At 35.4% G+C, this 25,169-nt stretch overlaps 3 protein-coding genes across 5 annotated transcripts; 2 read left to right on the forward strand and 1 right to left on the reverse strand.

The window, feature by feature from the left end:
• Window positions 1-2,212: 2,212 nt before the first annotated feature.
• Window positions 2,213-6,204, forward strand: LOC132171288 (glycine cleavage system H protein 2, mitochondrial). The gene is made up of 3 exons (XM_059582572.1): window positions 2,213-2,377; window positions 4,350-4,609; window positions 5,890-6,204. The coding sequence occupies exons 1-3, from the start codon at window positions 2,299-2,301 to the stop codon at window positions 6,016-6,018; spliced, it is 468 nt and encodes a 155-aa protein (XP_059438555.1). The 5' UTR covers window positions 2,213-2,298; the 3' UTR covers window positions 6,019-6,204.
• Window positions 6,205-9,041: 2,837 nt separating this feature from the next.
• Window positions 9,042-21,410, forward strand: LOC132170220 (chaperonin 60 subunit alpha 2, chloroplastic). 3 transcript variants are annotated; one of them, XM_059581117.1, is made up of 11 exons: window positions 9,042-9,146; window positions 9,261-9,438; window positions 11,648-11,769; window positions 12,109-12,316; window positions 12,392-12,537; window positions 15,062-15,368; window positions 18,108-18,358; window positions 19,129-19,329; window positions 20,078-20,522; window positions 20,756-21,012; window positions 21,323-21,410. In XM_059581117.1, the coding sequence occupies exons 1-9, from the start codon at window positions 9,093-9,095 to the stop codon at window positions 20,363-20,365; spliced, it is 1,755 nt and encodes a 584-aa protein (XP_059437100.1). In that variant the 5' UTR covers window positions 9,042-9,092; the 3' UTR covers window positions 20,366-20,522; window positions 20,756-21,012; window positions 21,323-21,410. The 3 variants fall into 3 exon arrangements, with proteins under 3 accessions (XP_059437100.1, XP_059437101.1, XP_059437102.1); XM_059581118.1 differs by having other exon boundaries at window positions 9,264-9,438; XM_059581119.1 differs by lacking the exon at window positions 9,042-9,146 and adding an exon at window positions 9,908-10,075 and having other exon boundaries at window positions 9,350-9,438.
• LOC132170222 (probable E3 ubiquitin-protein ligase ARI5) lies at window positions 21,053-23,216 on the reverse strand. The gene has a single exon (XM_059581120.1). It carries the CDS (start codon window positions 22,904-22,906, stop codon window positions 21,329-21,331), a length of 1,578 nt encoding a protein of 525 aa, XP_059437103.1. The 5' UTR covers window positions 22,907-23,216; the 3' UTR covers window positions 21,053-21,328.
• Between the last annotated feature and the right edge of the window lie 1,953 nt (window positions 23,217-25,169).

Consider the following 25,169-nt stretch of genomic DNA (forward strand, 5'->3'; position numbering starts at 1 on the left):
GTAGAAAGGTCTTTTACACTGCAAAAGCTAACGGTAGAGGGGTATTTGAAAGGAAACGAAAGTTTGATACACCAAAGTGAGAGGTTTTGAACAATGGGAGAGTGTCTGCAAAAAGCGCGAAAGTATAGGGGAGATAAGTGAAGTTTCCTTTTTTATAAACCGATTTAAAGGAAAGCTATGTTCGTTGGCATTAACATAATAGCGCTTCCAACTGATGAAGAAAGAAGATTAATAACTAAATGCATAATAGATCAATAAAATTACATAATTAAATCCATAATAGACCCAGAAAAGTACATTATCCTTAAGAGTAATCTAAAACATGTCCTTTCCACATTTCTTGGGAGAATCCTTGATACCGAGGAAGCTGAGTGAAAATGTTGTCAGCAAAACTAGTTATATTGAGATATTGTGAATGAATTTGAAGACAATCTTATTTATACCGTTAAATATGTAAAGTAAATTCTTGACTATGAAATGATTCATCTCAATTTTACTTAAAATTAAGAACATCATGTATGGTCCAATAAAGAATTATTCAAATATCAAAAAGAAAAAAAAAAAAAAAAAATTATTCAACTAACAATATGCTTAGCTTGTGAAAAAAATTAAATAACCCATTGCTAAATTGGAATAAACTTGTGACCTTTTTCAAACCATTCACTTTATCTAAATTCGAGATTGACTTGATCAATAGAATTTAGAAAATAAAAAATAATAAAATTAAAATTTTAGAATATATTTTAAAATCAAAATAAAATTATTGGATTTATGTCTGAATAGTACCTCGGTAGCTTCAAAATTCCACGGAACCGCCATACCTCATGACATCGCCATCAGAATTCAGAAGCCACCACTGGCACGGGGCCGCTCACCAACTCCTGCCTACTGGGTTTGTTGACACATTGACCCACCACCTTATGCCATTTTTAATTCTCAATTTTGTCAAAATATTTTGGCCTTTTTTTTTTTTTTTTTTTTTAAGGTACGTTTTATTTCCAATTAAGATGATACCAAGTAAAAGAAGCAGGGAAAATTAAGCTATTCTACTTGCAATGTCTTTTCAAACTTGATTAATATCCTTTTAAACTATCAAAAAATAGTAATGTACCAATTTTGTCCCCCAAAAAAAAGAGCTTCTAAAGTTTATTGAATAGACAAATATTCTTATAAATTCATATAAAAAATAAAAAACATAGGGGGAGCCGTTGTGGTGGGCCACCTATTTTTATTTTTATGGGTAAAGCTCACTTAACCTCTTCAAACTACCATCACAATGACAGTCTACCCCTCAAACTATCAGTTACGACAATTTATCTCCTAAACTACCAAAACAATGACAATGTATCTCCTAATGCTAGCGAAATGACGAAATTTCTCTCATAGAATTTTCAATAAGACAAAAATATCCTTAAAATTTTGAAAAAAATAAAAATTTAGTATTTTGTTTTTATTTTAGTAAGAGTAATTTCGTCATTTTATTAAAATTGGGGGTACATTGTCATTATTTTTGTAGTTTGGTGAGTAAATTGTCACAATTGATAGTTTGGGGGGTAAATTGTCATTGAGATGGTAGTTTGAGGGGATTAAATGGACTTTATCCTATTTTTATTTGAGCTATGCTATTTAGTATTCTCTTAATATTCTCAACTTACGTGACATGTTGAATTCACCTTTACATTAATCTTAATTAAAAAATATAAAAAAATTAAGAGTGAATTAAGTATGCCACGTTAATTGAAAATGCTGAAATAATGTTAAATAGTGTTGAGAATAATGTTGCATATTGAATTATACATAATACTGTACAGAAGGAACATATATATATATATATATATATATATATAGGCCAATAATGCAGACACTACATATACATGACTAATGTTTATTTTTTTTAAAAAAAAAATTATATATTTTCTAAATTTTTTATAAAATAAAATTATTTTTAGTAGAAATAAGAAACATTATAATTTTTTGGTACTTTAGTATGAAATTAATCAATTAAAAAAAAAATTATATATTTTCTAAATTTTTTATAAAATAAAATTATTTTTAGTAGAAATAAGAAACATTATAATTTTTTGGTACTTTAGTATGAAATTAATCAATCTTTAGTTGGAGACAACATTAAAAATTGAATGTTAATTTGTAGGATTCCTCTACTTTGCCTATAAATACTTATTGGAAACAGTTTGAAACACCCACCAACTCTCCAAACCCCACCTATATATTATAAGAGAGAGAAGTTTAGTGTTGGTTGAGGGCAGGAAGCAGGGTTTTTTATTTCAGGTACACGCAATGGCTTCCAGGTTGCTGTGGGCTTCAAGGGCTGCCTCGTACCTCAGGATCTCAGCTTTCCAAAGAGGCTTTGCTTCTGGTATATCAAACTTTTGTCTTAATGTTGCCATTTTTGTGTTGACGGGTGGTTCTCTGTTTGCTTTTCATGTGTATATATTGATCGGAAAGAAGATGAATACTTTTAAATATTTCGTGGGCTTAGATGTGGATGTGGATCTTTCATTTATGTCTTTGTTCAAATGCCTGATCTATGATTCTTCCAGCAGACTATTTGAGTTTCTTTTTGAAATGGGTTTTGTTTGTTTTTGTCATTGGTTTCATGTCTGCCAAGTTTTGGATTTTATTACTGCAGAGATCAATGGGTTCTTGAATCTGGGCATTCATATATTCATATATACCCTCTCTTTCTGTTAGCTTTAATGATTTTAGAAATGCTTTTTAGAGTGAGGTCATTTTTTTAAAAATAAATAAAAACGTTCTTAAAAATTTTTGTGATTAATCTTAAGCAAATTTTTGTGTAATTTGTTTTACTGTCGATGAAAAATGAAACCTACGCCATTGTTTCTCTCACTTTTTGTTTTGGAAAACGAAAAGTGATCTTCTTGTTTGTCCTCACGGGTTATATCATTTAATACTATGGCAACTGTTTATTTGTCACCATTGGAGAAGGTTTAGGGAACAAAAGCTTCAATTTTTACTTCAATATTCCACAATGAAATAGCAACCATATATATCTTTTTTGTTATGTTTATTTATATAAAAGCCGGTTGAGAATTTTGAGTGGCAAAAATTCTGTATAAAATAACAAATTGAAAAATACTATAAGGTTCCTAAATCAGATAATTATAATTACCTTGAGAGGGTGTGTAAAGAAATAAAATGTAGGTTCTATCATAAGCTCTATAGTTTGTACTATTGTTATTTTGTGATGAATGATGCCGTGAATGTTTTAGGGTTCTAAGCACTTGGAGTCTGTGATAAGACAAGAGTATGATAATTAAGAAATATAGGCACATGCAGAAAGTTTTGCTGTCAGTGGACAAATAAAATGATTAGTTTTTAAATGTTTCCACTATTAAAGGGTTTCTAAAGTGCTGTCCACAAAATCTGCAGTTCTAGTATCTTTTCATTTGATAATGCAGGGGCACTCCTCATTTTGCACTTTTGGGTTCAAGGAACATAGCAACATATTTGCGCATTGTACTTGATAGATTTTGTGAAACAAACATTGAACAGTGCTACACCTGTTACTAGTTTTAGCATTACTGTTATGATCATCTATGTGAAATGATTGTTAAAATTTCACGTACAGATTGCTGTACAAGAGCCCGAAAAAGCTGTAACTTTCTTCATAATCGTTCTAGCTTCATTTTTACTCTTTGACAGATTCTTTTGTTGGTACTGAATCCAACTTCCTCAACAAGGCAAAAGTGATGCTTTCTGCAGCAATTTCCCCCCCACTTTTTTTTTGTGTGTCTATGTTCAACTATTTAAAAGTTTTCAACTCTTTGTTTTAAAACTTTTTAGCACTCAGCAATAGGTGTCATCTTTTCTTTTATTGTGATCAGTGTTACTGGTTTGTTTATAATGTGGTTCATCATATGCACATGTTATATGGGGATTATACGTATTCAGAGTTTGTACAAAGTTAAATAAAGATGTTAGGCTTTAATGTTTGGTGAGCATACTTCAATTTCAAGGACTTCTCCATAAACAGCATAAGCATTTACTTTAATGGAAAAGCAAATTTATTCAATGAAAATGTAACCATGCTACAATCAACTATCATGTGCCAAGACCATAAGAGGTGTCAGGAATACTGAATATTGACACTTTCTTGTGCATTTATTTAATTGAATTAAATGAATTGTACTATTTATGATATCACAAATATAATATTGTTGTTTGCTGCAATATTTCTTTTTGTTTCTAGAAATAGAATTACTTTAGTTAATCTTGATTTTGGGAAATGTGGTAATGAGATGTTGCTTGACTAATTAGATATTGACCTGCCTATTGTGCTTATAATTTTCTTCCCATGTTTCCTGCAGTTGTGAAGGATCTTAAATATGCGGACTCACATGAATGGGTGAAAGTTGAGGGGAATTCTGCTACTGTTGGTATAACTGACCATGCTCAAGATCATTTAGGTGATGTTGTGTATGTTGAATTACCAGAAGTGGGGGCTCCTGTAACACAGGGCAGCGGCTTTGGTGCAGTTGAGAGTGTCAAGGCTACTAGCGATATTTATTCTCCAGTTTCGGGGAAAGTGGTTGAAGTTAATGTAGAGCTCTCCAACTCTCCTGGTCTGGTGAGTCTCTTGTTCTGATTTGAGTTTTAGTTCTTTTTGTGGATTTTTCCTTTTTCCTTTATGGTCTGGCTAAACTCCAGTAAATTCATAGATTGCAACTGGAAAGAGAAGATAGCCATATTTCCTTTTTCATGGTTGACTGATACTGAATGTCTCAATGTTGTGAAACATCTAGGAGCTACACTAACATGTCCTGAAGTTGGTTTTTGCATTTGTTTGTGTCAGTGGTACCCAAGGTTCTATTCGTTTACGTAAACAAAATTCCAAGCACAAGTGCTCTTGAGCTCTTTTCTTTTTGTTTGCATATCCCCAGTGAGGCTTATGTCTGAAGTGGACTTACCAAATAAAGTAGACTCTTTCGTCTTTTTTTTTTTTTTTTTAAATTTGTTTTTGTTGTTCTTCATTTAAACAGAGCCTGTCTGTATTGTCTCCTCTAGTCCTCTTTATCCCCAAGCTTTCCAATCACCTGTTATTTTCCTCCTTCCCGGTCCCGATGTAACCTAAATAGTTCAATCAAACACTTTTTCTTCTTCATATCACCAAGCCTCTTCGACATATATCCTTACCCTCCTTGTAGGCAATGTAGATCCCCCCCTTCCCCCTTCTTTAAGGGAAAGATGTCCCACTTTGCTGCGACAGCTATGGTGGTACAATCCAACGCTTTCTTTCTCCGTCTTTGACTGAAGCCCATAAAGTTGTAACTAATCCTATAATTTAAATGTTTTACCTGATTTTTGTTTCTCCAATTCCCCTCGTAATCAATCACTAGCAATTAATAGGTTCTTGCTGAGAAATACCTTGTCCGGCTACATTTAATGCGGATAATGCCATAGTAAAACCTGTTAGAGCCTCAATCTTCATCTCTGGCTGTTTGTTTGAATTATTTTTTGCCTTCCAAATTTTGTGCTCACTATCTGCTATTATTCTTCGTTTGTGTTCCTCTCTCGGTGCATATCATGTCTCCATGGCTCTTTTGCGTACAGTAGTTTTTCCTTTAATTTGTGAAGTTTAATATGAAGGTTGGACTTCACTTCTTTTATCAAGAATATGTTCTTTCCCTCATGCTTCTATTTGCTGAATGGTTATTGTATCATTTTGGAGTACGTTTTCAAATCGCTGGCAATGAGGTGCATTTTTAAAAACGCTTGATTTTAAATGTTAAATTGCAAATTTAAAGGTCAAACTGTAATTTTGCCTAAGTTAAACTATATTTTAAATTGCACGTTTTGAAATCTCAAACTCAAACAGACCCTTTTTCTGATATAGCTTTCTTGATGCAGGTTAACGCAAGCCCATATGAAAAAGGATGGATAATTAAGGTCGAGGTGAGTGACAATGGTGAATTGAAGAAGTTGATGGATGCGGATCAGTACTCCAAGTTCTGTGAAGAAGAAGACGCAAAGCACTGAGTGGCTTTGGTCATGAAAGAACTTGTAGGTGCTTCTTTTTTTCTTTTTCTTTTTCATGGAGAGCTTGTTTCAGGGATAATCATATAACAAATCAAGGAATCCAAATGGTGCACACTGCACATTTCTTTCTTTATGTTTTTATCCGAACATGTTTCTTAAGAATAATCATCCTGGGTTTTCACTTTTTCTCTTGGTGCTGGCTCTGGTAGGTTTGGAATTTGAGAACGTTTCTCATTATATTGGAATTATGTTGCTGAATACTGCATAAAGTTGAAAGTTAGCCTTACAAATTGTGAAATTCTGAGAGATTATACTTTCATTTATTTGTTTTCTTTCTGGGGATGTTCTTTTATGGCCATTGTTTTCTTTTGAGATGGCCTTGGTGAGGCTGCTATTGGATTTATACAGTAAACTGGCTAGCAATTCCAACCATTTTCTCTCCTAGCCTGGAAGGATCCAAATATGTATGTTGATTTAAATAATAAACTTAATCTTTTTAACTAATATAATGGTCCTAAATCATAATGGCTAATGGAGCTTGAGCTGCAAAATAAAAACATGACACCTTTTCACACGATGAATAAGTGTTGTTAGATGTATTATAACTTTGCTTATAAGTTTTTTATAAATTGACGTTGCAATTTACGTGACTCTTGCTGCATCGGCCGCTAAAATACAAAGTGTTATGTGGTACTCCACGTGGTGCTTACCACATTTACATATTGAAGTAGCAATTTGCATGGTCCTTATGGTGTTACTCACTAAAATGGAATTGTCATGTGAGTATACCTATTGTAGTGTTGTTAATTTTACTAATATAAATGTGTTCACTACAATCCTGATAGAAGTGTTTGTCATTATGAATTAAGATAGAAATAATGCTAAATACTACACATTTATTTCACTTCAATTTCATTGACTCTGGACAAAATGAGAGAGAATCACTTGAGATGCTTACCCCAATTCTCTAAGTATTGAGAAGAAAAAACAGAAGAAAAAAAAAATAAAAAAAAGTATGGCTTGTTGCGCATTGACTAAGGAGAGAGAAATGGACGAGTTTATAAGCATCATGAGTCCTCTTATAATCAACAAATACCTGGATTGACATAACTGTGGGGGATAAAATTCACCATAGGTCCCACTAAAAAAAAAAAAAAAAAAAAAAAATACAACTACAACTACTAAATAGGTAACAATTATATCTATCGAAATTCCTTTTAATGAGGAAAATAAATCCCAAGATTTATGAGACGGATATCAGCGTTGAGATCTCTCTATTTTGCAGGTTGTCCATCGACAATTAGTCCATAACAATTTTTTTTTTAATTATTTTTTTTAATAAGTGCATAAAAAAGAACAAGAAATTACAACATCAAATGGTTGGGCAACCCAAACAAAAAGACCCTAAACCACCCTAACATAATAGGTAAACAAAAATTAAAAGACACTGCATCAAATAAATGATGCGGACCTATAATTTCTTGATACGAAGACCAAGAAAGTGGACCACCAAAAAAGGCAGTGATACATGGTGTGTCAACGAAGGTAGGCACAACCAAAAGGGCAAGAGAGGCGCGCAGAACTAAAAAAGTTTCACAAACTTCCTCAAACCTCACAAGAACCAAATGTGACAGAGACTCGAAAATACCGGGAAAAGAACAACACATAAACCAAAACAGCAAAAAGAAGACACAAAACCCATAACAAACTATGAGAAAACAACAAAATAATAAAAAGAAATACAATAAACAACAACATTGAAGGATCAAAGGGCAAATGAAGGTTGCAAGGAAGCTATTGATAACCAGTGTGTGTGAATGTCCGAAAGCAGCGACTGAGTCAAAGAGACCGGCAAATACACAACGGCATGTGGGACGCACACGCCTGCAAGTGAGATCTACTCGTAACATGCTCCGATGAGCGGAGGTTGGTTGAGGACGAGGTTTGTGGCAGACGGTGATGGAGACTCCCAAGAACGAGGTGGAGTGGCACATGTACGATAGAGGCTTCCTAAAATGCATATATCTGATTTCAAAAAAAATCAAATTTCAAGATTTCAAGAAAGTTGCAAATTTGAGGTTGAGAGTGCATTGTGAAGGCGGTGATTAGACATTAACGTTGAAGGAAGGGGCGATGCAATTATTGGATTAAGATAAAACGCCAAGGGCGTTAGATAAGGCCTTTAGAGAGGCGGATAGGGCCTCCAAAGAGGCGGTTTGGGAGTCCGGATTTTTGTGTCCTAATTTAGATTTCACTCCGAAAGCTCTATGTTTTTTATTTTATTTTATTTTATAATTTTTTGAAAACAAGATTTATAGAAGAGAAAAGGGTACTGAGGCCCGTCATAGGGGATACAAAGAAAGCCTAGTAACAATACCATGGGCCTTCACAACCAACGAAATCTAAGAAAGAAAAATTATATAGATTGAACTCAAACAATACTTAATAGTTAATATAAAATAAATTTTGTAGTCTTTTCTAATAAGTTTTTTTTTTTTTTTTTTACATACAAGATAAGAATAAGGTTCTTTCTTTATATTATTATTTGTTTTACATGAAATTATAATGCTTAATAGCAACTAAAATCATTTAATAATTTGGGAGTCCTTTATATAATAAACAAAAGGAAAAGTACAAATTGGATGTTTCTTTTCATCACGAAATAGATTTTTATTTTTATTTTTAAATTTCTGATAAAAATATAAATTGGTTTTGCACTATATCTACTTTACCATTCATCACAAAAATAAGTAATATATATATATATTACTTAACTAGTTTGAGAAAAATTGGAAGTCGTCTATTTTTATTTTATAGTTTACAGATCTATTTTCAGGTTTTGATCCAATAAATGATCCATACTGGCAAGGCCCAATTTGAGCTTGGCCCAAACAGTTGATCGGGCTTAAACTTTAAGCCTGACCCGCCCGTCGGCTTGGCAGCTAGCTCGTGACTCAACTTGACTCGTCCGAGTGGGTTCTCACAAAAACCCTCAAAACCTTTTGAAATCCTCAACGTTCAGAACCACTGCGTCCTCCAAAACCCAAAAACCCATTTCTTCGACTAATAGAGAAATGTCTGTTTCCTTCTCTTCTCCTTCACTCTTCTCTCAAAAACCTCTCTTTCCTGTAAGTCTCTGAATGTGTGTTTATTTTGGTTTCGAACTGACGGGCATTGTATTTGTTGATTTTGAACTAATGGGTATTATATTTTTGGTTTTGAACTAATGGGTACTGCTGCAGAAGAATCTTTTTGGGAACCAAAGAGGATTTGGGTTATGGAGAAATCCACAGATTGTGAGGAAATCTGTGGTCAGAGCAGGCGCCAAGAGGGTATCTTTTGGTAAGGAATGCAGGGAGGCCTTGCAAGCTGGGATTGATAAGCTAGCTGATGCTGTTTCTATCACCTTAGGACCAAGAGGTATTTCTCTCTTCATCTTTTTTATCTTTGTGTATCTGAGTATTTTGCATTTCTCGTTTCTGTTTGTTTGTTTCTTTATTTATTTACTTACTTTTAAACCTTTTAGTTTGCTACCATTATATACCGTCTCTTTATGGTACGAATAGAGAACAGAGAAGAAGTTGAATCATTAATCAGGAATTGTTTGATGTAACTTGTGGTTAGTTCTTCCTGATATATAGTTATGAAAGGAAAAAGAGTAGTAAGTGGGATTGTGGCAGGTAGTTAATTTTCAAGCCTATAAGATCAAAATACCTTGTTGGTAATGCATGCTATGTCACTTGCAATGTGTAGAAGCAATTTCAATAAGATGATTGTTAATTGGGTGATAGTGTACAAAATTTTAATTTGTTTGTTCATCTAGTAAGTAATGATGATGAGAAACATGCTGGAGACTCACAGTTCCATATTGTCAATGGATGTTTCTTAGATGCAGCTGCACATTGAATGGAATTCATCTATTTGAGTGAAGTGGGCCAGCCAGTGATTTGACTTTATCAATTATGAGGCTAGAGAGCTTATCAAAGAAAACCATGTGGCTCTCAAGAGGGCTTATTCTGCCAAATACTCTTACAAGGGAAGGGGCTGCTATCATGAGGTACAAGGATGTTATAGAATGATCTAATGTCAAACTTCCCCCGTTTGAAGGGAACCCAACGGAGCTTGTCTTCGCCTTCCTATATCAATCTAAAAGAGTACAACAAGTTAAAAATGAAGCAAAGACATCCACCTCCCAATTAGGAGCATCTTTGATAAAGCTTACATTCCACTCATGGTATCATTGGATAACTCCAAGTAGTTTTCCATGAAAACACTCTTCACTCAAGCATACTATACAAATGCGGGAAAATATCCTGAAGGACCTGATTCCCATACCATTTGTCATGCCATAATCTAATTTTGGAGCCATCTCCCAACTCAAAGCTAGTATGACTAGAAAATTGCTTCCAACCCCTCATGATATATTTCCCCGAACTCACCCCATATGGCCATGAACCTTATTGGAACATCACCCGCCCCACAAGCTATCATATTTAGAATCCATTACAACTCTCCACAAAGCTTCTCTCGCATGCACATAGCGCCAAAGTCATTTCCCCAAAAGAGTATGATTAAAAATACTAAAGTTTTGGATTCACAACCCTCTCTCACTGACCAGAGAGTAAACCTTGACCAGCTTACCAGATGAATTTTGAACTTATCAGTTATCACCCAACCCACCGCATAAGAAATGGGAGAAAGAGACAAGAAATATGTGGGGAAATTGGACAATATGCTCTTTATTAAGGTAATCTTCTACCTTTAGACAAGTACATCCTCTTCCAACCGCTTTAATGATGCTCAAAATTTTCAATAACACCATCCCAAATAGCCTTGACCTTAAAAGGAGCTCCCAAAGGAAGGCCAAGATACTTCATAGGCAAAGAAGACATCGTGCAACCCAGATTATTGGCCAGACCATCAACATTATTAACATTACTCAAAAGAACCAATTCTGACTTGGTGAGGTTAATTTTCAAACTGGACAGCTTCAAGGATCCGTCTTTTGGATGATACCCTGCTTTTTAACCCAGAACAATAAGAAAATTACTGCAACTAATTTGTAAGTTTTGCCATTTACTAGTAACATTTAAGACCTTAAGGGGTAGCTCAATCATCTGGGGATTACACCTCAAGAAGCAGAGGTCACTAGTTTGAATCTCACATTCTCTCTCTCCTTGAGTCCAATTACTTATAAATAAAAAACACATTCAAGGCTAGTGATCCTCATTAGTTTGTACCAAGGAATATATTTGGGAAACAATAACTTATATAACCATATATAAGAAGCTCAAAATTCAAACAAACAGTTGATTGTTCCAATTTTTTATTCTGCTTATGTGCTTGTATCTGTGGTTTCTGTGTTTTAACATCTCTCATAGCAGTAGGCATCCTCAAGGCTTCATGATTTGTCTTTTGTGAACCAAAAAAATTTAGAAAGTAAGCCTGTGAGGTTCCCTTAAGGCCCAATCCTTTGTGCCTTTTCTGACGCTATAAAAGCTGTAAGATGCTTGATATTACCGCATCTTGAAATACTTCAAAAAGAATATAATACTTTTGATCAAATTATTAGTTTTCATGCTGCTAATTTGATATGAGGTATTGATTTGTTTTAAGTGAAATCATGCAGGACGTAATGTTGTTCTTTTTGAGTCTGATACACTAAAGGTAATAAATGATGGTGTTACAATTGCTCGATCCATAGAGCTTTCAGATGCAGTTGAGAATGCAGGAGCAATGCTAATCCAAGAGGTCATTCATGAATGCTAGATAATTCTATCCCTTAGAGCATGCTTGAGATTGCATTGAGAAATAGAGCTTTTAAAGCCAAAAAGAACTTTTTGAAAAAGCTTTATTTTTAAGTATTTCCCAAAAGTGCGTTTTGGCGCTCTTTAGAGTAAAAAAGTCAAAGAAGTATTTTTGAAAATTTTTACCAAACAAATCAGCTTTTTGTTTGGCACAACTTTTTAGGTACTAAAAGTACTTTTAAGCTTTCTAACGCAAATCCCAAACATGCTCTTAATCTTGTACTGGTGCTTTTTGGGACATTAAGTAATAATAGATATGTAAATCTTCACATTCTACTTGCAGGTTGCAAGTAAAATGAATGATTTGGCTGGTGATGGTACAACTACTGCAATTGTTTTGGCTCGAGCAATGATCAAATCTGGGGCATTGGCAGTTGCTTTTGGTGCTAACCCAATCTCTTTGAGGAAGGGGATGGATAAGACTGTAAAAGAATTGGTGAAGGTCTTGAAGAAGAAAAGTGTGCCTGTAAAAGGAAGGGATGATATTAAAGGTGTTTCTTCTCTTTGCAGTTCATTAGTAAAATGCATGGGGTCCCAAGCACATGTTTAACTTTTCCATTTTGCAGCTGTGGCCTCAATTTCTGCTGGAAATGATGAGTTTATTGGGAACTTAATTGCTGAAGCTATAGAAAAGATTGGCCCTGATGGAATAATCTCTATTGAGTCATCCACATCATCTGAGACCTTTGTGACAATTGAAGAAGGAATGAAGGTAAATTAAGATAATTTTGAATTACAGTGATTGTTAACAATCTCTAACAAGGATCTGATGATAATGCGCATTAAAGAATGGCTATGTTTCAAGTTTTAGTTCAACATCAATTTTTCTCATGGTAAAGTGTGACCAAAATCTTTAAATTTTGGGGAAAAAAATTAAATTAATTGGCATGAATATGGAAATTTAATACAAGAGGGAGAAAATTGAACCATAATTCAGGTTCTTAATTTTACAGTTTTACTATTAGTTTGAACATATATTGTTAATAATGCAAGCTATATGTAGGACTAAAAGGTTGATTAGGTCACACTTTTTCTTTTTTTCCCCGACTTGTTTGGTAGCTGTTTTGGAAACAGTTTTTCTGTCTCCAAAACAGCAAATCGCGTTTCTGTATTATTGATGTGCATTTGGCGAACCGTTTTAAAAACCAAAACAAGTGAAAATGAAACACAAAAAAACTAAAATCTGGAAACAACTTATACATGTTTCTGAAAACAGTTTTCGGTGTTTTCATCTAGTCTTCTTTGTTTTTCTTCCTACGTTGAGAGAAATATTATACATCTTGTTATACATATAATTATATATTATATTCTTATACATATATACATATATAACACATTATATTTAAAATTTATATACTTATATAGATATTAGTATGCTTATGACATAAATGATAATATTATATAACATATACCATAAATTATTTAAGGGTTAATAACTTTTTTGGTACTTGGGTTTTAATGTTTTTTTTTTCTGCCCCTAGGTTTTAAAAAAGACAAATCTAATACCTCAGATTTTGGAAAAGACCGAATCACCAACTCCGTTAATTTCTGTCCATCCCTTTGGCCTTGGGGGTGGTTCACTTACCCAGAGTAAGAGGCTGAAACCACCCCATTGCCTAGGGTGTGGCTGGGAAACCACCCCAAGGGCAGAAGGTTTGACTCCTGCCCTTGGGGGTGTGAACCACCTTTGGCCAAGGGGGTGGTTAGAAACACACCTAAGCTAACCCTAAAGGTCAAACTGGGGGTGGCCGCCGTTAATTGAGATGAACGAAAATTAATGGAAGTGGTGATTTGGTCTTTTTCAAAATTTAAGGTACTAGATTTGTCTTTTTTAAAATCTAGGGGGGAAAAAAAATAAAAACATTAAAACCCAGATACCAAAAAAGTTATTAACCCATTATTTAATATACTTATAAATTATAACTTAAAGCATTGTAGCAAAATGCCCCCATCCCAAGTTAATAAAAATAAATAAATAAAAAATTAAGGGGTGTCCGGTCTGGGGTGACCGGCCACCCCAGTTGGGCCTAGGGGTGGCCGAAGCCACCCCTTAATTTTTATTTTTTTTATTTTTTTAACTTGGGATGAGGGCATTTTGGGGAAAAAAAAAAAAAAAAAGAAATTAGAATGGTGACTGTACAATTTGGAAGTTTTGAAATGAGGGGTCAATTGTCATTTTTTAAACATTTGAGGTCAAAGTGCAAATTTGTGGATAGTTCACGAGGGGTAAAATATATTTTCTCCTTAATATATATACATATTAATAAATATATATGAGTCGAGTCGAGCCCAAGTATGTTCATGAGTAGTTATGTTCATTTACAGCCCTACTTGCTTCACTTCCATAATAATTTATATTTCTCTTCTTTCTCTTATATGTTTTGCTGGTTTCCATTCTAGTGTATATATATATATAAGGAAAATTACACTTTACCCCCCAAAGTTTGGGATGATTTTCAATTCGATCTCCAATGTTTCAATTTTTGCAATATAACCCCCCAAACTTGCAATTTTTTTTCAATTCGACCAATGTTATCCCAAAATTCCTATATTGCCCCTATTTTTTTTTTTTTAAATTAGTGCAAAAATGGCCAAATGGCCAAAGCCACCCTGATTTTTTTTTTAAAAAAAAAAAATTTTTATAAAAAAAATTAGGGGCAATGGGAATTTTAGAGGATAACGGTGGTCAAATTAAAAAAAAATTTGCAAGTTTAGAGAATTTTCCAAGAACGATAAAGGTCGAATTGAAAATTGCCCCAAACTTTGGAGGGTAAAGTGTATTTTTCCCACGCGCGCACACACACACACACACACACATATATATATATATATATATATATATACCATTTTGATTGGTTTTGGGTATCATATTAAGCTTATTTTTTGGTATTGGTGAAATGGGGTTGTTGTAAATTTTTAGAAATTGGTTTCAGAAAATGTTATCGGAAATAGTTTGCCAAACACTTTTTCAGTAAAAAAAAAAAGCAGAAAATTGTTTTTTATTTTATTTTTTATTAATGTTCTTGAAAATAGTTTTCAGAACAACAACCGAAATCGATTTGTCAAACGAACCTGCATGTCCCATGGTTAGGATATTCTAACTGCAAACATGTCAATTGATTTTGGGTGATGGTCTGCATGTTTGCCGTGTAAGCCTTTTGCTCTTAGTAGCCCATTGTTGGATTGTTTAAACTTGATCTCTGATTCCTTTTTTTTTTTTCTTCTTCTATATACAGATTGACAAAGGTTACATGTCACCCCACTTCATTACAGACCAGAACAAATCTGTAGTGGAGTTTGACAATGCTAAGGTTCTAGTAACTGATCAGAAGATTTCAAATGTCAAAGAACTTGTTCCTTTACTGGAAAAGACTACGCAACTGAGTGTCCCACTGCTAATCATTGCAGAGGATATCTCCAGGCAAGTACTGGAAACACTAGTGGTGAACAAAATGCAAGGTCTACTGAATGTTGCTGTTGTCAAATGCCCAGGAGTTGGAGAAGGAAAGAAAGCTCTGTTGCAAGATATTGCCCTAATGACAGGTCAGCTTATGTACTGCATGCCAAACTTTGTTTGCTTGGTAGTTTGATTTTTCCATGGCATATCTCAACAATGAGTAATCGTATTAGTCCGAATCAAAGGCTGCTTTGATGTCAAGAAACTATAATGGACCTGGTTCTCATTCACTAATTTCTTTATTTGTTGGTTTGGTGACGCAGTTCAATTTCATGCTAGCATGTTCTTAAGATGTGTAAATTGTAGAATGATGACATAATTAAGATAGCAGCTGAGATAGTTATTGATATTTTTGCTTTCCTAGTTTGCGTCCCCCCCAACTGTCACATCGAGAACCTTGCTCATATCATGAAACTTTAATTTGTTAGTTTGTGATGTAGTTCAACTTCATGCTAGCATGATTGTAAACTCTGTAAGTTTTAAACTGATGATATAGTTCACATAGGAGCCCAGATATTAATTCACATTTTCAGTTTCCTAATTTCTGGCCTTAGGATCATATCAAGAGCCTTAGTGTTAGTTATGGTAGTGTTAATTACAACTGAATTCTTAAGCTTCCATTTTTTTTTGAACTTTAATGAAATTCTAGAATTCATATATAAAGATTATGTTAAGTTGTACGAGGGACTAATCACGAAATATTGGTCCACCTAGTTTTATATAGGTTATATTAATTAATGGGATTATTAGTATTTAATTTCAAGAGTCAAGGGCGTTTTTATGATTTAATAAATAGGTGTTGCTCTAGATTATGTTGGTAAGTTAATAAATGAGTGTTGCTCTAGGGTTTAGATGTGAGTCTATTTAAGTAAGATTTGTATTCCAATGGAGGCAGATGTGATGGAATAAAAAAAATGTAGAATTGATTCTTCTCTCTCTGCCATAGCTTCTTCTCTCTTTCTAGCTTTGTCTTTCTCTTCTTTATCTCTCCCCTTTTAGCTTCTTTCTTCTCTCTTTGTCCTAATTTCACTATATATATTGCGATTATTGTTTGTCCAGCATCAGTTTTGGTATCAGTGCTTTCTGCGATTGTTTTTTCTATCAACAGTCGTATGATCCTTTACTCCCCAAGCCAGCTGCACCCTTGCACACCCTTCTGGCCTTCTTCGTCAACCACAGAAGACATCGCAGACATCCTGCACAAGCCCCTCATAACCAGACCACCGAAACCCAGTGTCTCCATCTCCCATTTCCATCCCAGTGTCTCTGCAGTCCAAACACCCAACCCAAAATACCCAAACACCCACCACATCATCCATCACAACAACCTCATCTACACCGGAACCCTCCCCGTCACCCAACCACCGGTATCACAAAAAAAAAAAAAAAACCAAATTCCCGACCTCTTGACAAACCCATGTTGGCATTACTCTTTCTTTCCTGTCCTACGCATCATCGCGCCCAGCCATTGACTCACAGCACCACAAAAGCACTGAAATGAACACATCAACAGCCAACGTACTCAACGACTCCTTGGTTCCCAAATGCAAGCCCCTCGTAGAGCAGCGTCCATGCCTTGATATGTTGGCCTTCCTTCAGCCTGCAGCCTGGACAGGCTCTTTTTCAGCCTCCTGCTCGGGTGTGAGGCAGACGTTGACCACCATATCACCAGAACGACGACCTTGTAGTGCCACCAACACCCACCTTGCCTCTGCAACAGGGAATCGCACTCGGCCATGCTGCTCCCTCCCCTGTGCCACACCCTTGCACCATCCCTCCCAACAACACCAGTTCCAGGAGAATGGTTGTGGATGTTTTATTAGTTGAACACGTGTTGTGAGGATTGTTTAGTTACTTGTAGTCACTTTGCAACATAGGAGCAAAAAGGGAAAAAAAAAAAAGTATAAAAAAAAATCCCTTTTCAAGACTTGGATCCAAAAGTTTTTGAGCATATGTTTTCAACCATTCAACATTTCAAAACTACAGGTCAAGTTTTCTCCAACCAGGGGAGAATGATGCAAGGAACGAAGCACAAAATATTGGTCCACCTAATTCTATGGTTTGCTGCAACATTCTAAAAACACACTTTTTTTTTTTCATAAGTCATGAAACAATCTCATAAAAAAGCGTAAGGCGCCCCTAAGTATATTGGGAGTATACAAAAGAAGCCATCTAACTAGCAGGGGCAAAACGAACAAGGAAATCACTAAAACTAATCGATAGAGGAGACACAAATGCCGCCGTCGATAAATGCAAAGTTTCATAGAACAAAGATAAAATTCCCCCCAACGTCTTCACTTTGTCCTCAAAGCACTTATCAGTCATTTTCCTTTCATACATACCAGAAGAGACACGTAGGCACCATTTTTCACACTACAACACTCCTAGGCCTGCCAAAGGACCACCAACAGTTGAGCAGATCAACAACACTACTAGCCATAACCCAGGACAACCCAAAACGACTAAAAAAAGCACTCCAAATGGCAGAAGCCACATTACAATGGAGAAGAAAGTGATCCACCGACTCCACATTTTTAAAACATTCATAGGGACAATACATCTATCACATATTTCACATATTTCACATAAACTACAACCTCTCTCTCTCTCTCTCTCTATGTTAATACAAATTCCCCTGGGCAACCCTTGTTTAACACTGGAAATATAAGCATTATTGTCCTATGGGAGACCATATTGCACTTGTCGTAGGGTTGCGCCCCTCTGTGCTTTTCAATGAATTAATTATTTATAAAAAAAAATATTTCTCCATGAAGAGATTATATTTCATCTCCAATTTCTCATTGATGTAGTATTAACATCTTTAGGTGCTGATTTTCTCTCTGGAGATTTGGGTTTGATGCTTGACGGTGCAACATCAGATCAGCTTGGCATTGCACGAAAAGTAACCGTAACGAGTAATTCAACAACCATAGTTGCGGACCCTACTACAAAAGCTGAAATTCAGGCAAGAATTTTGCAGATCAAGAAGGATCTAGCTGAAACAGATAATGCATACTTGTCAAGAAAGCTCTCGGAAAGAATTGCTAAACTCTCTGGTGGTGTCGCTGTGATTAAGGTCTGCAAAAAGTGCTCTTTCTAAATATTATTTTAAAGAGACCTAGTATAAGAGGTATCTTCTTCCTGGATGGTGGCTTCATTATTTCTGTGGCCTATAAAAGATGATTGGCTTTGATGTTAGTTTCAAAACTTAACAAAATTGAGACAGTTTCCAAAGCACTGTCCTAAAAGGAATAAGAAATTTTGATTATGACTTGAAATGCCACTTCTTTTTTACAATAGGGTATTATATTTGGAAAAATTGTAGGGTCTTGGATTTGTTTACAAATATAATACCTTAATTCAGGGGTAAGATAAATGCTTTGCACTCTCTGTAAACCATAGGTGCATTTGAATTTCATTATATAATAGGAAGCATAATATGTGCACATATAGACAGACATGCAATTTAATTTTAATGAAACATAAATTGAGAAGCAGATGGCAAGTAGATAATCTGTCAATTAAAAAAAATTCTTACATACTAATTTTACTCGTTTTCTAATACATTGTGGCCAGCTTTTAGCCAACAGAGATGTGTCATAGGAATAGGCGTATTGGCCTTACTGCACATTTCCACCAGTTTGAAGAAGTTTAGTGGAACAGAATTGTGGCAGATAGGAAACTTGAAAGATATGTAGGATGAAGAATCCTATCTACATGTACACTTTCAGAAATTCATTATGGTCATTTTGATCATGACAGATATTCAGAACTTCTAGTCATAATTGTTTTACCACTTTTACCTATTGTTATGTTTACTCTGTTAAGCAAAGTGAGTGGGATCAGGTAGGAGGACACACTGAGGTGGAGCTTGAAGATCGGAAACTCAGAGTTGAAGATGCAAAGAATGCCACATTTGCTGCCATGGATGAAGGGATAGTGCCTGGTGGTGGTTCCACATATGTACACCTCTCAGAATTGATTCCCACCATAAAGAATTCAATGGAAGATCTAGATGAGCAGATTGGTGCTGATATTGTGGCAAAGGTCTGGTGTCTATTTGTTTAATCTTTTGTTGGCAAATTTGTCTTCTCTTCTTATTCAAAGGTCTGATCACAAGCATTTGATCAGGAACTTCCTAAGTTGGCTTTCATGTAGTATCTTATTCTGGCATAATTTTCTTCCTTGAATCTGGAGACACGTTCTTGGAATACGTAAGGGAAATTAAATAAAAAGATATGTTTCTGAGGGGCCTTTTCTGACTACTTTTGTTGTCGTCATTGCACCAAATCACCAGTCATGATATGTGAGTTGCCTTGAGAATGAATTGGTGCTTAAGATGCTTTCGAGCAGATCCATCGTCAGGCCCATTTGATTGAGTTTGACTGACCTTTATACAAACATGTAAATTTAGGCATTAGACTCATTGAGTCAATGGTTTAGAGATCTATGATGTAATAACAATAAGTTTTTTCTTATATATTATAATGGACAAGATCCCTCATCACCATACTGATAATTTGCTTTGGAAGGACTAATTAATTAAGATGTTCTTAAAGATGGTTGGTACCATGATACATAAATTGGACAGGGCCTAGAGCAGAGATTGCCTGACATGAATTGCGAGCATAAGATTTAATTCTACATGTGTCACCTACAACTGGCACTAGTTATGCTGTGACCAATTAGCAGTATTGCAAGGGACAGTGAAGGAAAAAATACTGTCCTCCATCTAAGGTCTGCCCTTGACATTTACTTTTATGATTGTATAACTATTTATGATGTTTAATTGCAGGCACTTCTTGCACCTGCAAAATCAATTGCTACCAATGCGGGAGTCGACGGAGACGTTGTTGTAGAGAAGACTAGAACCTGTGAATGGCGAATTGGGTACAATGCAATGACATGCAGGTATGAAGATCTTCTCAGTGCTGGAGTTGCCGATCCTTGCCGGGTTTCGAGATGTGCACTTCAAAGTGCAGTGTCAGTTGCAGGGATAGTTCTAACCACTCAAGCTGTATTGGTGGAGAAAACAAAGAAGCCCAAGCCACGCATCCCTCAGGTTCCAGGCATAACTCCTTAAAGAAAAGGAAAAAAGAAAAACAGAAAGCAGAGAGAGAGAGATTAGTTGGAAAGCTAGTTAACAGCTGAGACCAGACAAGTCAACTTTTAATTCGATATTTTGGGGTGCGAGGGCATGAAATGCCATACATGAACAACAGGGCAGGGTTGCATATCCGGTAAAAGTCAGATTTTTACTTGTAATCTCATTTCACATGAAAAAAATCTATAGGCATTCCAAATTCTTTTTCTTTTTTCTTGGATTTTCTGTAAACTATGAAATGGTATTTATGCTGCAAAAATAATGATGGGGGAAGAATTTTCTTTCCTTTTTCTTATTACATCTTTTCTGCAGAAATCTCCAAAACATATTTCTGATCTTGTCCAAATGTATGTTTCAACTCTGCTGTAGGAAAAATGGATGAACTATATTGTTACAGCAATGGCAGCAAAGTTATTTATGGAATTAGGGCAGCATACCTCCTCCTCCTCCTTGATCAACCAAATTGTGTGCCATTGTTGCGAGAACTTCCTCTTAAGACAAGATATTGCGTTTGTGTTTGCTCCCAACATTGCAATGATTAATCAAATTGAGGTTTTGCGCCAATCAAATTTTGTATGCACAGCAAACAATGACAAGTTTGTTGATATCAGCGTTATTTGAAGCAGGTAATTCTATTTGCAAGTCACTTTTATTTGAGTTCTGTCAAAATCATATAGCACTATTATTTTGTTTATATAAGATTGAGAAAAGGAAAAAGAAACTTCTTCTCCCACAAATATCCACCAAATCATAATTTCAAATATTAATAATAACAATTACATCAAAATCCAAACTCATCGGTGCCAATTCCTGTGCACAGAAAAACTCTGCATAAATTTCCTAGTGTTATGTTTGATTATGGAATTGCAACATTCTTCACAGAAATAAAGTTTTGCTGAGTATTATTGTCATCTTGACGACGCATCTGTTTGACAGATTTCCTCAATCCGCTCTTTGCGCCTTCCTTCTTCTCCTCGTGTTGCTGCAATCCTCCTGAGAGGAGACATCTTCCAGGCCATTCTCCAACGCCTTAACCAGATTCTCAAAATAGTTCCTCGTCGATTTGGTCCTATCAGTAAGCTTTGCACGGAAGTTGTTGATTTTTTCAGGTGAGCACTTTTCTTCCAGGAAGTCATGAATATCCTTCTCTGCGCAATGGTGAAGCTTTTCCAAACCAGACTCCGCCTCTCCTTGCAAGTACTCAAAGAATTGCTTCTTGGTTTTCTCATGCTCCGGTAGGTAGTACCCATATGCATAGGTCCACTTGAGCACCCGCCTGCATTCGATTATCTGCAGCCATGCCTGTGTAATGAACTGGAGCTGAGGCTCTGTTTCCGCCTGCAACTCGCCAAATGTCTTCATGTACTCTGTTTGCGTTTCATGAAAAGTTTTGAGTGCTTGTTTCCTTGAGACCTCATTGCCTGCCCATCTTTCATAGTAATGATTATACCTGTCCAGAGATTTCTTGGCCCTCTCTCTTAAATCGTCAGCCTCCTTCGCTTCTTCGCGATTCTTGTAAGTATTGCAATCATAGGATCCACCTGTTTCTGCATTATGATGCTTCCAGTTGCCAAGGCAGAGCCAGCAGAACTCGAAGTTACAGGGCCGGCCGCACGTCATGTGCATGCAGCCATGGTTCTTCTCAATGGGTCGCATGCACTTGGGACATGGCTTCGTTTTCGCAAGTATCCATGTCACGTTCTCTGCTTCAGAACTATTCTTGAACACCCACTTCGCCACAGTCTCGCAATCCACCGGACGGTGAGCATCCTCCAAACATTTCCAGCAAAAGCTGGTAGAGCAAAGGCAGCAAACATCATAGCCTCCGGCGCCGCCTCCACCGGAAAACTCCACGGCATACTCGCAATCCGTCCCCGGACACCACTTAATATTCTTACTGTTCTCGATAAAAGACCTCATGAGGTAACGTGAGTACCTCTGTTTATCCGACGACGACGATGCCAATGACTCCACCATATCCTGCCCCACCGCAGCACCGCAGGACGGAGCGGGACATGTCAGCATCAGACAGCCGGGTCCGTCCTGGACGGATGATTTTATGTAGTTTCCCCAGCATTCGCTGCAAAAGGGATGCCCACAACACGCCCATCTCATTACCCGAAAAGAGCAGGTTTCCAAGCAGATGCTGCAAGAAGTCCTGTTCTTCGGCAACTCAACGACTGGTTTCTCGAACAAGCCGGCGGATTTTCTCACCCCTTCTTCATCGGCAAACCACGCGTCCTGGACCTCACAAGCCCTCCAGTTGTAGTGGAGAAGCAGTACCGTTGCCTCGGCTTTCGATATCGCCAGGACGGTGGATACCTCGGTGATCTCCTTCTCCTGACGCCGCCGTATAACGGGTTCCTTCAAGACGTCGAAGTCTTGCTCTTGTTTCCGAGGGCCATCGGCCTCATCGTCCTCGGCGACCATGTTGTCGTCGTCTTCGCCGCTGTTGCAGTAGTCCGACGGAATCTCATCGGCGTCGCTGCTGTAGTAGTACGTGTCGTCCTCGGAGTCCATGGTGGAGAAAACGCTAGAGGTAAGTTCACAAGATTCGTGGTGGGTGTGAAAGAGGGTTTCGCCAGCGGGGTGGGTGTTTGGCTGGCGAGAAAATTGAGGCTTTCTAGAAAGCGTCTCGGCCCTTTTTCAATTTCTTGTTTTCGGTGAATATATAGGCGACTATGTTGGTGTTACTTTCCCTTCGATTCCCTGCGCTTCTAGGTTTCCTATGTCCCACCGGATTTTATAATTTTTTTTCAGAAAATCTCAGCCCTTGATCCGACTCTATGTTTCTTTGTGGACCCCGATTTGTACTGGGACTTCTATTTAGAGTAATATTTTCTTTTATTTATTTATTTATTTAAATAAATGTTTAAAATTTAAATTAAATATTAATTTTAAAAGTTACGGTATCTTTAGAGATAAAGGTATAGTATTATTCATTTTCTATTATATTAATTAGGAAAAACTTCACTTTAACCTCCTGAACTGTCACCTAATTTTATAAACTCCTTGAACTTTCAAATTTCTCAATTTAGACCCATAAACTTTTAATTACTCTCAATTAGAATTCTTTTGTTAATTTTAACCGTTAAAAATACAAAAAAAAAGACCAAAATATCCGTGATTTTCATTTTTTTTAAAATAAAAAAACGTTTTAGAAGTTGAAATTTTATACAAAATTCAGTGATATAAATGTCATGTAACGTTTCAAATCTGACGGAGGGGTCCATATTGAGAGTAATTGAAAGTTTAGGGGTCCAAAATGAGGGATTTGGAAGTTCTGGGAGGGTTTGTAAAATCGAGTGGAAGTTCAGGGGGCCAAAGTAAAGTTTTCCCTATTAATTATCTTCTTTTTTTTTAATTTCTTTTAATTAATTATTGATTCAGTAGGGTACAGACTCAACAAGAAAATATTGAGCGATTCAGTTAGGGTTTTTGTCTTCAATTTATTTATTTATTTATTTATTATATTTTTATCACAAGCTGAGCTAGATGAATCGAAATTTCCTCCAAACTAGTCTGGAGGAAATATCGTCCAACTCATTTAAAATAACGCAAGTGTTTATAAACATTTAAAATGCACATTAAATTTTTAAGGTCATTAATAACAGTTTATTAACTTATACTAACGTTTTAAATGTTTATAGACACTTGGCGTTATTTTAAATGAGTTTAAGGATCATGTCCCAAAAAAAAAAAAAAAAAAAGAGTTTGAGGATATTTCCTCCAAACCATCTAGATAATCTATTTAAATTTTATTTATTTATTTTTGTAACAAACTTGAAGCTACTCAATTAACTTATTTGTTACATATATACTAGTAAATGTGGTAATTGTTTTTTCGTAAATTTATTTTAATTATTAGTTAATTAGTATTATTATTAATATTTTATTGTTTGAGTTAACTGCATAAATCAATTCAAATCTTAAACAATCTAATCTCTAGTCTATATGTTTGTCTTATAGTATGAATCTACATTCTTTGCCACTTGACAATGTTCTCCCTAAACAATCTAATTTTTAGTCTATATGTTTGTCTTATAATATGGAGTAGCGATCAAGCACGCCAGTGTTAAAATATTATTAAAATAATATTTGAACAGTAAAAAATTAAAATAAAATAATATTTTAACACCGGTGTGCTTACTGTTCAAGCACGCCAGTATGCCAAAAATCACTACTATATAGTATGAATCTACTTTCTTTTCCAATTGACAATATTCTCCCTAAACAATCTAATCTCTAGTCTATATGTTTGTCTTATAGTATGAATCTACTTTCTCCTCCCAAACTTTCATGATACAATGTCTTTCCAAATTAGTAATTACTAAAAATTGTCAATGTCTTTCCCAATGATGAAAATACCTTTAATAAAAAACAAAAATAAAATAAAAAAATAATAGGATGGGGAAATTTAAATTTTTTTTTATATTTTTTCTTAAAGAACAAAAATTAAACCTTTTTTTTTTTTTTTCTTTTTTTCAAATATTTGTATATTTAAAAAAAAACAAAATCAGAACCAAAACTGCACAGAAAGAGTGTTTTCATACTAAGCTCACAGTAGACCCAGCCAGCCACAACAAAGTAGAACCAATGAAGAATATGAGAGTCAATATCCAATTGGATAGAAATTTCCTTTAAATCAGTATAGAGGAAATATATTCCAACTCATGTAAAATAGTGCCAAGTGTCTATAAACAATTAAAAGGCACATTAAATTCTTAACTTCATTAATATCAGTTTATTAATTTAGACTAAATTTAATGTGTTTGTTAAATGT

This window comes from Corylus avellana, chromosome ca2 (genome assembly GCF_901000735.1).
Source record: "Corylus avellana chromosome ca2, CavTom2PMs-1.0".
NCBI classification, from domain to species: Eukaryota; Viridiplantae; Streptophyta; class Magnoliopsida; order Fagales; family Betulaceae; genus Corylus; species Corylus avellana.